At 46.9% G+C, this 13,936-nt stretch overlaps 1 protein-coding gene across 1 annotated transcript in view; it reads left to right on the top strand.

Annotated features, from left to right (window-relative positions):
- LOC142576024 (uncharacterized) overlaps positions 1-11,788 on the top strand; it is a 46,709-nt gene extending 34,921 nt beyond the window's left edge. Inside the window, exons 8-10 of the mRNA XM_075685906.1 lie at positions 2,586-2,759; positions 5,003-5,137; positions 10,740-11,788. Coding sequence (XP_075542021.1) covers positions 2,586-2,759; positions 5,003-5,137; positions 10,740-10,940 — 510 coding nt within the window. The 3' untranslated portion in view covers positions 10,941-11,788. The remainder of the gene's footprint in view (positions 1-2,585; positions 2,760-5,002; positions 5,138-10,739) is intronic.
- Positions 11,789-13,936: the final 2,148 nt, after the last annotated feature.

Genomic DNA, 13,936 nt, shown 5'->3' on the forward strand with positions numbered 1-13,936 from the left:
GGTCTTAATCAGTTTTTTATTCGAGCCGTTTGGAATACGCTGTTTCAAATCTTGGTATCGCGCATGTAAGCATAGGAGGTGCTTCTTTTATTCTGGTTTCAAATTAAACAGGCACTACACGGCAAAGCAGTAAAAATGACTTTAGCTTGCGTTCCAAGTGCAGCGAGTTATTGGGAGAGTTGTGACAAAAGCCGGTGTCGATTTACACGATCCCAATATATAATGAAAATTTGCCATGTATATCTTTTTCTTTATTTTTGCCCTGAATTTTTTTCTTCACTTGATGGCGCCATGCCGTTAAACGACTTCACACATCAGTAGCAAATCTGGTTCCTCCCAGTTTACAGATTCTGAGTAACCAGTGAATGATTTCTGCATTATATAATGCCAACGTGAGACGTAGCGTTAAGACCAAAACATAATGGAGCTTAGATAACCTAGAAGCGAAATACTGCATTCAAACAGCCAGTTAATCAGATTCTGTAGGCAAATATTACGGGAAGCTTGTGAAAGAAGAGCTGGGTGGAGGACAATTCACCGTGCGGCGTTTCGTTTCTAAGACATTTTAGCACTCCAGATGCCCCGAGTTTGCGTACAGCGACGCAATTTTAATTCGAAACAATCATAAAGTCCCCGATAAATGTCGCGTAGAAAGTGCTGCCACCCTTTGGATACGTTACGCTGGTGCTACGTTACGTGAACGTTCACACATTATGCCAGCAACAAAAGTTTCGCCATAATACTCAATAAACGTATTTCGCAGAGAGTAGTGCTGGATGACAGATTGCTCACAATGATTATCTCTTTCCTTTTTATTAGTAAAACGCTCTACACGCTAATCCCGCGTTCTGATTAGACAGCGCAGTCCTATAGTATTGCTGCTAAACATGTGCCGGTGAAAGTGCTATGACCATGACGAGTCACAACTGCTGAAGCGGCAGGGCTATCGCAGCTGTACCTTTCCTGCTAACTGTAGTTTTGATACATCTGGCTCCTCAGCTCAGGAAAACACAGCTGCTACGTAGGAGAGAGAGAGAGAGGGAGAGAGAAATAGATTTACAGAAAGGCAGAGAGGTAACCGCGCAGAAGAGTACTCAAATGCGTCGAGTAGGAAAGGCTTGTGGAAAGAGCCATCAGCATGACAGTGTCCATAGAAGCGGGAACTTCGGCTTTCTCTAGAAAGTGTTCTTTGTTTCTACGGAAGTTGTATGCTTGCAAAAATGTGTATGGTGTTGCGGGTCTGCACAATTTTTGAAGCGATGCTTTCGTTCCCTACCATGTCATCCCAAGTTCTGCCTTAGTCGGTCGGCGGTCAGCCTGCCTTTAAGTCACTCGCTCCTCAGTTTCTCGCCGAATAAATTCAGCCTTCTCTTCAAAAAAAAAGGAAAAAAATAACAAGCTAATAAAAAAAAACTTCCGTTGCGGGATTTGAACCTCGGCGCACTGGCATAGCTTTCCGATTATTTAACTATTAGGCCACAGACTTCTTTATTAGCCCGCTTGCAAGTTCGCTCATTAACAACACCCAAGTTCAAAGAACAAACACGCGAAAGACGTATGTAACATCTACCGACCAGCAGGATTGCAATCCCACCAAATTCTCTTAGTTTTGTCAAGAGTTCTAACCTCGACAACAATTCAGGAGGGTACTGTTGTGCTTTTGCGCCCCCTGATAGGCGTTTATACTTTTTCGGAAGTACATTTGCGCGACTCGTGCGTCTGGAATCTGCGTCGCAGTAACACCCAGCCATTCTGGAGCGCCACAGTCTGTGCACTGTGGTTATGTACCCACCAAAGGGAATCGGCCAAGAAGTGTGTCCTCCTATTGTTATTATCATGATAACATCCACACACTGGCACATATTGGCATTGGGCTGTCAGTCAAAAGTGTACGGTACATTTAAATTACAGATGAAGGAATAACTGGTAATATACAACATATGTCGCACGGTGTCCTGCGGGTGCGCTAGAATACACGTGCCTGCCAGTTTGCTTTGAGCTAAAGACGTAGAAATGAAATGGGGAGATTGACAGCATTTCATTAATTCCTTCACGAAAGATTTGCTCTACATATGTTTCAACATGTGCGCTGGATCTGCGTGATTTTTCTTCTGCTTTTATTTACTTACCATCACGCTTACCAACGACGCGAGCCGTCGAGGGCTGGACCGTTTCGTCTTGGCCTGCTATGCGACGCGTCCCCATTACAATATTACGCCAGAACAAGTTGGACCCGGAACGGTTAACCATTTTCACTAACTGACACGCACTACTAAATAATAAATATAGATATAAAAGCTTTCTTTTAGCGCGTAAATAATCTGGATTTTCCAAATGCCTTGGCATAAAGAAAGGTTCATTTTTGAGCCCTGAAGTACTGACGGAGTCAATTCATGCCGGCCGGCTCAAGCGCCACCAGATTTCCGAAATACAAGACAGGCATACTTTTAATCATCGGCGGCTTTCAGAAACCAGCAAGGCTACCTAGCATCTGAAACATTTCGCTCGTGGCTATGCAGCCAGTTTTTTACTATCCTGTCCAACAGTGATTGTTGCAAGCTTTCTCTCTCGCCCTGTTCGAACAGGATGATATCATGAGACAGATTTCCAGACAGATTGCGTGGAACACGGGCCCCACATTGGCCATCTCAGTTTCCATGTGCACGCGCGTATACATGCCAGCCAAAGCAGTGATGCAAGATCATGAGCTGGATGTCAAGTGTGTTGACCACCTGCACCGTCCCAATGGCACCGCTGCGGTGAGTGACCAACGCTGTTGACTACCCGTCAGAAGCATTCACTGAAATCAGGCATGAAGTTTGTGAATTATCATATTTGATAATTAGCAAAGTATTACGACGTGTCGAGTTTCATTTTCTCAAACCTAAGGCAGCACCATTTTATGTACACTTCGCCGATATCGCAAAATGCTTAACTATCAGAGAAGGCGACGCGCTGCCAATGTGATGAAACTTCGCATGACCAGGTGCTTGGCCTATTCCCTTGCGTCGTCAGAGACTCAATAACAAACTCTAAATCTATGGTCTTGTTAGTTGTCATTAGAGTTTGTAGCATCCGTAACAGCGATGTGCCCGTCTTATCTACGACAAGAGTGCCTTTCTTTTTCCTTTTCAAATATGCTTCCAACACTAGTGTGTGTGCGACGATTCAAACCTACCGCACTTTGAAAAATTACGATAACGTAATCGCTTAGCAGTAATCGTTAGAGAAATGGAGGGAGAGCCATCCCTACAAAGGAGTTTGCCAGTTGTGATTATTTTTTATGCGACAGCGTTAAATGCCTCGTCGAGCGAAAGAGTCTCGCTTCTGTGTAGCAGCAAAACGGCATCTAAGCTCCCATCGCCATTGGCTGCTTCGCTACGTTGCGAGCGTGCCTCGACGCAGCAGAGCGGTCGGAATGGAACACCGGCTGGCACGCTAGCGCGCCAGGTGTTGCGTGAGGAGAGAGGGCATCTACGTGACGCTTCATTATCCTCGTTATCCGCGCGTTCGTTCTCCGCGCAAGCTCTCGCCTGCCTTCTAAATGCGCCTTGGTAAGGCCAAATCAAAACGCGCCAAGCTTCTCAACGCACTCGCTTGCGTGCGAGGATTTCATAGCTCGAAGGACCGTTGAGCCGCGCTCAAGTGGAAATTAATGCTTTCGCCCGCATAACTCATGAGAAGTGCATGTGTGTCTTCAGATTATTTCAGGCGAAAGCGCCAAATGGCCCATCGAGCGAAAAACTCGGCCTCTGTCATCTGTAGCAGCGAAACGGTGCCTAAACTCGCAATGCCATTTGCTGCGACGCCATGTCAGAAACGCTCCTTGACGGAGCGGATGAAAGGGGACCCAGCTAGCGCGTCACGTCACCATCGCTCTCGGCGCGAGCGCTCCTTGACGGAGCAGATTCAGGCGTCCGCAGTGCGGGCGAAGGTGGAGTGTAGCGAAAGGGAACATCTGCTGCGGCCCTGCATCGGTGGCAGGCAACGTTGGCACCGCAGGCTGCTGCTGCCTTCTGGCTGGAGCAGCAGGTTCTGCTCTGGTACGTTACTTACTCGTGTCCAAAAACTCGACGAACCGCCCAGGGCCGTTCAATTTGACATTATTTTATTGCATTAGCATAGGAGTGTCAAAGTGGAAAAAAGTGTGAGTGTGAAGTGTGGGAGGCCAGTCATGTGGTAGCTGTATATATATATATATATATATATATATATATATATATATATATATATATATATGATGTGGGGATGCGCGACCCTCGCGCTTCCCCTGATGTTTTTCCCGCATAGCGCGTCTCCTGTATTCCGACTTCGCCGCGTGGCCTGCGTGATGCCCGCGGCGGTCGATGTGGTTGGGGCGCAGTGCGAGAGATGGCGCGAGTGTTGCGCTGCTAACGTCGCCGACAGGCGAGGTTACTTGGGCGCCGGTAGACACGGCGCTTGCTCTTCCCCGGCGGGTCGGCGAACAGCGTGGACATCCCGCGCGCCGCCGACCCATGCTTCTGCGAGACCGCCTCGCGTGGCCGCCTTTAAATGCGCCACCATTCGCGTGACAGTACGCGCGAACGACTAGGCGTTGGGATCCGGCATGGGGCGAACATATTCGCTCGTTTTCCGGTCGCGGTGGGTCGGACTTCTAGATTTGTCGCGCGCCCATCGGCATGCTTTGTGGATAGCAACTCGGCTAGCAGGCATTGATCTATGAAAGGTGCAATAAATGCCCTTGTGATTGTTTGCACTACTGTGTACTGTCGTTCCTTTGTCCCAAGAGCATGGGTGTGAGAGACCCCACAATGTATATATATATATATATATATATATATATATATATATATATATATATATATATATATATATATATATATATATATATAACCCGGCTTAAATCGTGGATCCGGACCTGAAAGAGGGGTGACGTAATGGTAGCGCATTTCTTCCGCATTTACCGCTAAATCCCCGCTGAATTTTTCGAGACTTAGTGACATCGCTTTTACTGTTCCAGTATTGCCATGGCCCATTGTCAATCTACGCCAACGCCAAGATAGTGAGACCTGGTCACTACACTGGAATTTCAGTTACCCCGGCTACTCCGCAGCTAGTGTCAACGTACGAGACATTTGAAACCGTCAGCGAAAAGGTAAATCCAGCCGCTGTATATCCCGGGACATTCGCCCTTTACTATCGATAATCGGTTAAAAAAGAAACAAAGACTCACGTGTTCTCTCCTCCATCCCGTGTTTGGTCTTTATTTACGACCTAATAGGGAAACGAACAACACGATTTTGTCTACGGCCGTCAACAAAGACTGACATCTTACCACTGCGGTTTTTCGCAGTTGACGGACAGATGCGATAAACACCGAAATAACGCCAAACTACCTTGCCCATAGCAGCCTCTGCGACGCTTGTCGTGTGTGCGACGCAGGCTTTGAGGCAGGAGGCACGGATTTTCTCAGGCACGAAGTAGGCGCATTTCGAAAGGCATTGACACACGACGGGCTGATGTTGCACAGCTCTTCAACAATAACGCATCCCACTAGTGCGACTTTCAATACGACAGTCAGTGCATAATACGTTTAGCTAGAAAACCGACTAGGATTAAAGACCCAAAGCACAATGCGACCATGGGCGGCTGCACGCAGCATTTTAGTTCGCGAAAAATTTCAGGTGTCCAAGTTGAAGGCGGTTTGCGTCTATTGCTGCTGCCGATACTACGCGTGCATGAAAGCATTTACTGTAACCGTACGCGGTAGAAGCAGATAGACGTTTCCTTATTTTCTGTTTATTTTTCTCTTTTCTTTGTTCGCATGCGTCCTTGCACTTTCGTTACAGACTGGACAAATGCTTTGTTCCGGGCGTCCAATTAGGAATGACATACTCCTTTGCAGGATGCCTGATACAGGGACCAGACACGCAAACTAAAAAAATAAATAGAATAAAATAAGGGTCAATCTGCTTTAACAGTGCACGGTTGCACTAACCAGGTGAATTGGCTGGTTCCGCTTCTTGAAGGCAAAGTGCAAGCGGCGCACAATACGGGGCGCAATACGGGACGCTGTCAATTTTTGCGCACCAACCACATTCACCGGCGTCACTGGAAAACTTCCTGTTGCAGAAAAAAAAAGCGGATCTTCAGGGCAACGATTGCTTGCAGGGACACAGACATTGCCGTACTGCGTCGCGTACGTGGCTCAAAGTCCTGTCGCACGTGGGCGATGCAAGCGATGCCATTGCGATCGAAGTGAAATCGGCTCAGAAGTTCCTCATTGTCGAGCGGTTTCGTGCGGCCTCTAAAGACGCGCTGTCATTTCAATGCTCAACAAGAGCAGGCGAATGCGCAGCGCTCGAGAAGCAGCGGCAGCCATTTCGACAGGATTCCGACCGACGCGCATAAGGGCAGAAGGACGAGAATTCCCTGCGAATGGCTTCATTTTTCTTTGTTTTTGTTTTTATGATATAGAGCGAGCCGCCAGCACCGTGTCGCGTTGCGCGGCCGATTGGCGCTGGCCTCGCGAGCTGCGTCAACCTAGGGAAGTGCAGTACCTTTTTTGCACCGGAATGAATTATTCGCGAACTAAAAGTCTTAGTGCCAGCAGACCCTGAAAAATTCTGAGTGAGCCAACAGAACGCTTTCACTTCGAGTTGTACGTAATACCTTGTCCTGATATTAGACACCTTAGACATACTGAGTCTTGCATCATGTCTTCTCGGTATTGCGGTATGCACAAGCCGAGCTTCATCGTTTTAACACATCATCATTGCCTACCACGCTGCAGCAGCTATAGCGCCTGTTATAGCTGTAGCAATTTTGCTTTACGAGCTGCAACTCGAAGCACGCTTACGGCGTCGCGCTCTGCTTCGCCGATGCTACGTTGTTTCATGCGCGACTGTGCTTTGAAAGGTCAGAAGGGAAGAACACCATGAGAGGGATACAGCCAACGTTCCGTTTATTGCTGCCTGCGCAACAGGCATGACCACGCTACACACTAAGGAAAATACCGTGCTCCAGGATGGATTGCATATCAAAACACCCTTTCTGTGCCTTTATTTGCCTACATTTTCGCGAACTGGTTTATTTGTTAACAAAAAACCCTCATTTAGCTTACATAATGTTTAGACTGCTAAACAGGTGTTATGTGCAAAACACACCTTGCCGAATTTAATGGTCATCTGGCACTCTAACATTTCAAGCGAGTAAAAAAAGCCGTGGGTGCTTCTATCCTGGGAATGATTTGTGCCAAGTTATTGCTTCAGCAAACACGTCATGTGGAGCCATTTTTAGGCTACGGATGTTATCCTTCTGCTTCATGTATATGTATGGTGCCCTCTGTAGAGCGGTGGAGAGGCAGGAACCTTGCACACGGCTTCTTTCTTCCTGTTTTATTTCCTATCCTGCATTTAGATATTGCAATTGCCCTTGTCTAAATTGTTTCATTATGGTGTTGTTTTATCGATCACCTGCCAAGCGTCAGGAAATCATAGCGCGTCAGCCAATCCTAATTCTTAAGGCGTCCTCCTTTCCACTGTAGCAGCGGTGGCGACACATTATTGTGTGCTGTTTCGTGCAGTATCGGTTGCAGTATACATTCGCATGTGCGTGGGGAGCGATATACTACTTCTTGAGGGCACAGCAATTATTGTGGAGCTGGCGCACCCCAATCCTAAAATGCGGATACACAACTACTTCGCCCTCCTCTCCTCTATCATGGTTTTCCAACTTTACTGCTAGCTTTAAAGTAAATAAATTCTGGGGTATTTCATGCCAAAATCGCGATATGATTGTGAGGCACGCCGTAGTGATAAGCTCCGGATTAATTTTGACGGTCCGTGGTTCTTTACCGAACACCCAATGCACGGTAAACAGGCGCTTTATTTTTGCATTTCACCCTCATCGTAAGGCGGCTGCGGCAGCCGCAATATGATCCCCCGACTTCGCGTTTAGGGGCACAATGCTACCGAAGCCACCACGGCGGGTTACTGATACCTTCGCTTAAGTTCCGTCACCTTGGTTCTCGTTTACGTATGAACTGGAGAGCATGCCGTCCGCCTATTCTGGCATGTAGAGGCGCTTCTGAACTTTTTTTGATGCTGTATTATTCGCTCTGATTAAGTCAGCGCAGTCGCCGAGACGTTTGGCAGCAGCCTGTAGTACCGCAGTGAGATTCCAGATGTATGCTGCTGCGCGGCTTCTTTTTTCTTTGTCACTTGATATGTTGATAAACACCTTGAAAAGCGTTTCGGGATTAATTCAAAGAAAATCCATTCGACTGCTGTATTGGCCGAATAACAGATATCGCTGTAAAAAGGAAATGCATGAAGTCAGACAAAGCACCTAGGAAGGGTGAAAGAAAAAGAGGAAAACACTTGTTTATGCGAATGTGTTAATTCACTCCAACACCCTTTCTAAGGGTTTAAGGGGGTGAGTTAAGAACACAATAAACACGCTTAAGTATGCAAATTTGTTTGGTGTCTATGATGCATTGCGAAACATTCCCACAGCAAGAGGAAAGGAATCTGAGTTGGGAAGAACACACACACACACACACACACACACACACACACACACACACACACACACACACATATATATATATATATATATATATATATATATATATATATATATATATATATATATATATATATATATATATATATATATATAGACTACATAAAAAAATCGGTAAGCACCACGGCCTCTGTGTTTCGAACAGCGGATCGATGACGAGGAGGTACAAATTGTGAAAAGTTGCGTGCAGGTGCCTGGCGCTCAGGTCCCGTCCTGTTAGATCACTGTCCGTAACGACGGTGACCAAAACGCACTTGCTCCAAGGAACCGCGTGTATACACCGAGAGCAAACGCACGGCGCGGCTTATCCATAGCACCCGTTTATCACTGTGCAATTGTTTCTGCTCTGAGCTAAAGTGCACCGTGGCACTGCCTTCTGCTATCCCAATTCGTTTGTGCAGCACTGGGTGTAACTGCGTAATTTCACTCTGTGTGTTTAAGCAGTGGTTGCTACTGAGGTTCGGCTGTGCAGATGACGGAAACTGTGCGCCTGAAAGGAGTGCACAGGTGAACAGACACTTGGACGCCATCTCCCGACGTACTTCTGTGGCAATAAAAGACACTCAGAAGAAAACACTAAAATATGCTCCTGCTAGCATGTGAAAATATGCAGCGTTAGGACAATTCTGCATATAACGCGCATATTTAGCGTTACGGTTTTTTTTTTTTTTGCTTATAGAAGACAATTATAATGGGTGGTATAGTGAATCGCCTTATTAGACGACGCTGTGGAGATTTACCGACGATACGCTCCGATTTCACGTTTCTGATGCTAATGTTGGAGACAGGTACACGTTGCTGATAACCTGCGCTGCACGGTGGTTCTTGTGCTTTAGAGAGTTGCTTGTGTTGGGTGCTTGTGGACAAAAAAAAAATATGAACTGATCCCAAATTCGGATGGACAGGCGTTTCAACGCGCAGCTCTTAGGCGCCGTTCCTGAGGCAAGCGTGGGCGTTGGCGTCTTCGGTGTAAACGAGCGAACGATCACAGCAAATGATGGAAGAGCGAAAGCAAACTGCGGATGAAACACGGCCATAGCGAAGAAAACGCGAGGAGGAAAGCGGAGGAGGAGGGTTTGTCGAAAACGTGAGGAGAAAAGCGTAGTGATGGGCAAGACTGGCTCTGTGGCGACGATGACTACAAGATGGCGCCAGAGTAGCATGCGTCGTCTGTTCCCCGATGACGCCACCAATATCATATATGGAAACAAAACGCTGTATGTGTGGATATATGTATGCGGCGGCAGCTGTGAATCGCGTCCACACGTTGCCCACGCACTGCCTCTTGCTGCCTCACGATTAGCGAAGCAGTCGCGCCTAATTTCGCTCTGTTTCCAACGTGCCGCACGAGACAGATTATCCGTGACAGCCAAGAAGTCGCGAAATAAAAACGCGTATAGAGCTGCCCTGAAATTCAACTAAATAAATTTCTTGTCGAAACCACGATCTGATTATGAGGCACGCCGTAGGGGGGAACTCCGCAAATATGGACCGCCTGTGATTCTTTAACCTGCTGCTAAATCTAAGTAGACGGGTATTTTCGCATTTCGCCCCCATCGTAGTGGGGCCACCGTGGCCGGAATAATATGGCGCAACTTCGTGTTCAGCAGCACAACACCATAGCCACTAAGCAACCACGGCAGGTTGCTCAAATTTCGCATTAGGGGGTGTCGCAATCGTCGGTGAATGTTTTAGAGAAAATAATTTTTGCTGTAGAACGTTAGTAAGAAGCCTCTATAAAGAATACAAGCTTTATGGATTTCCCAGTCATTTTTTCAGTCACTGTCACCTACCTTTTGCGCAATAGTTCGACGTTACAATAGAACATGGCCGGTATATTGTAGCGATGCCTTTTCCGATTCTATTCTTTTTCAGACTTTTCGCGCTCGGCCAGTGGTCAGAGCGACGGTCTGCCCACATTATCAACGGGATCGGGCGGCCGTGTGTGGTGGATGATAAGAATAGCATAGAATAAGGCATAAGGCATCGCTACAAAATAGCGGCCCATGTAACAGCTAGTTCTGCCTAAGTTTTTCTTTTTCAGCTTAATTTTCACGTTGTTGTGATTAAATTCAAGTTCTGCGTTACTGTAGCATATTCAGCCAACGTTGATTGGCTAAGGTCGTTTGGTCGTCGTAACTTACCACTCTTATTCCTTTTTCTCATTTCAGTACTGCATGCTCAGGCGTGACTATGATGTCGTGACGTTTGGTTTGGCCTTATACGACCTGGAATGCGAGGATTGGGAGAAAAAGTGCACCTTTGGGAGTTCTCCCATCGCGGGCAAGCAAAGGTTCGACGACATCGTCGAATACTTCCGCAGAGTGTCCAAGCGACCCCCTGACCAGCTTCCATGCCAGTCTACGCCATAGCACTTGCGCAAGAGGCACATCTTTCTCAATCGCGTAATTGTTGACTTTGTCTTGCTTCTGTGTGCTCGTCAGACCTTCGGGCGACGCTGGTTATTCGGACGCACAGACAGTTGAATATTGGGTGCTTAGATTTTTTGCGTGTAAACGTGAGTGGCGCGTACAGTTGCCGCGCACAATCTTATAATAATTTTTGTGTTTCAAGTTTCTGAAAGCTTCCGAGCCTTCACCGAACCACGTGAGAAGACAGTGCGATTTTATTCCGCGCAAAGGAAGTTTCTTTTTGTCTTTCGCGTATTTAACATAATCTAACGTGCTTACCTCTGTGCGATTGATTCCTGGTACGTGTAGGAGCTGCAATGCAATGCAGAATTTTGCAGAAGGCTTGCTTCTGCGACTTCTGGTGCCTTCATATATGTTTTTTTCTATTGTGTGAACACAATATCTTTTTTCTGCCTGAGCTCGACTGGTCATTCCGCTTTATGCGACCCATACAGGGTGATCAAAATGAGAACAGAAAGGAGGAACTAGCAGTTTTCCTCCTTCAGGCCGCAGGTATGAGCCTGCCTATCTCGTTTTGATGCGCGAAATTAGGATGAGGAGAAGGTTAAGCTACCTCAAATGCATACATTTTTGGTCGGTTTGAAGCGCCATCCGCGGCGGTTTTGAAGCGCAAGCAAAATACGTTTACTATAGCGCCGTCCACACTTAGCTGGACGGTGTGAGCGCATCACCGCCGCAAGCGACGCCGTCAAACCCACAGCTGGAACACAAACTATGCCGCCAGAGGAAGGAGGCGCTCGAGCGCACGATGCAGCCACATATACAACTGTGTATCCCGCGTCACTTACGTGCCGGTTCTTCCGCGTCTCCGCCAGCCAGCGGCGGCTTCTCCGTGATGCATAGTGCAGCGTTCACGACACTACAGAGACAGGAAGCACCGACCAACAATAGAGAAAATCTATTTCCTAGAAGGCGGGGTACAAGGAAACGTCCTTACAAAAAGTATCCAGAAATAAATTTGAAAAAGTTTTCATAATTAGCCGAGTTCCACGTTGCAGTTTTGCACATACACTCTAAGAAGAAAAGGAGAAAATAGGGTATTGAGGTTACTCCTTTTGGGGAGGAACTGATCTGCCACAATCAGTCCTCCCTTTAGGGGTAACTGCGAGGGGATGAACTATTGCTCCCCATGCCGTTACTCTTTGGAGGACTAACAGTTCATCTTTTCAGGTACTCCTCAAGGGAGTTACGGTCATTATTTCCGACGCCCCGCAAAGGTGGAATTAGTGAAATCACGCATTTATACCCTAATGAAACAAATTACTGAGCTGAAACAAAAGTGCCCGAAAGCACGATATGAACTCACGTCCTGGCGCTTACAAGTCAGGTACTGTAACCACTGCACCAGGGCAACCTTTTTTTTCTCTTTATTACCTTCATTATAACACCACGTATACGCGTACAAAGTAGGTCACTTGGTGCAGAAAAAAAAATATTACATCGTTTGGAGAGACTGTACGTCGAGACTGCACGGGCATCACGCGTGTACCTAAGACTTACACTTAGGTATTCTCTCGTAGACCTTTCATATACGCGGACATTCCTGACATCCATATGGGTTTTCCACACGCTCTTCATACCCCAAAGCACCATCAAGTCAGCCAGCACTCCCCTGTGCCTGCGCCTGGTAAGAACCGAATACCGAAAGGACTTAACGGCGGTTCTTTCTTCAGAGTTCTTGTTTAATTGCATTCTGGTACTCTCCTTGCTTCATCCGTGGTCTGTGAACTTCATCATATGTAAGAAGCCTGAAACTATTGAGCACATCTTCTTGGGTTGCCATGACTCCGTGTTCTTTTGGGATGTTCACAAACTCCACCACGGCAACTAGGTTGACGAGTCGGTATATATATATATATATATATATATATATATACATAGTGAGACAGGTGCATTGGAACGCAGGTGCGGCAGTATAAAACCGAGTTGGCATTTTGTGGACGCTGTGCGGGGTCAACCTTAAGCGAGTGCGAAATCTGCCCAAGTATTCTTAGGGTGATTTAATCTGAGGCCCTACGCGATGTATACGTGTAGCGAGCTCAAACGGGGCAACCAAGACGACAGAGAATGACAATTTTGATGTCGCTTAGTGTGCCACGTTTGAGCTACACATCGCTTCAGTTAAGTTCGTAATCTCCTTGGAACTGAAGGAACTTAGGTGCTATTGACCAGCAAAATCTTTCAGTCTATCAATGTCTTCGTGTTTAATGTGTATCCCTCACTTATGTTGTGCTCACGAAGGGCATGGCTTTTCACATTCCAGCTTTTAAATTTCACGCAATTTTCTCACGAAGAGGCAAAGTGCTGCTTTGCATGTAGTTCAATAGAAAATACACGAACTTCGAACTATTCACGATTCATAGACAATACTGTTTTTGCAGCAACGATCCACTTAACGGGCGAAAGCAGCGGAGTGCATGGGGAGTAACTGTTGTCGTTCGTCCTCCTGTTGCTCTCTTTCCGAGCAGGGACTAAACACTTAATCTCCGAATTTTGCGCACGGCACGGACACTCATGCAGTTAGTCCCTTGAGGGACGAAAACACCTTTTTAGGACTAACTGCCCAGTTACTCCTGTCTTCCCCGGGATTTTTCTTAATATGTACGGCTGTCGGCGTCTATATGAAGAAAAGGAGACGACCTCGAAGATAACATGTACAGGAACAATTGAACCTACAAAGTAGGAAAAGCCTATTGAAAGGCACAAGGTATGCTGGGCAACCGGATATGCCCAGGCGTGAACGGGAGACCAAGCTAATGGGACACACGTGTGTGCGGCAGCGTTGTGCACTGGGTCGAGTGCCGGGATTCTAGAAAACTGCAGGGCACTGTCGAATTCCTACGTCGGTGCGAAGCGAAACCACCCTCTCTGTAGCAGAAAGCACGGCTAGCACGGCACATACACAGCTTTGCATAAGAGGCGCTCGGAGAGAGACG

This window comes from Dermacentor variabilis, chromosome 3 (assembly GCF_050947875.1).
Source record: "Dermacentor variabilis isolate Ectoservices chromosome 3, ASM5094787v1, whole genome shotgun sequence".
NCBI lineage: Eukaryota > Metazoa > Arthropoda > Arachnida > Ixodida > Ixodidae > Dermacentor > Dermacentor variabilis.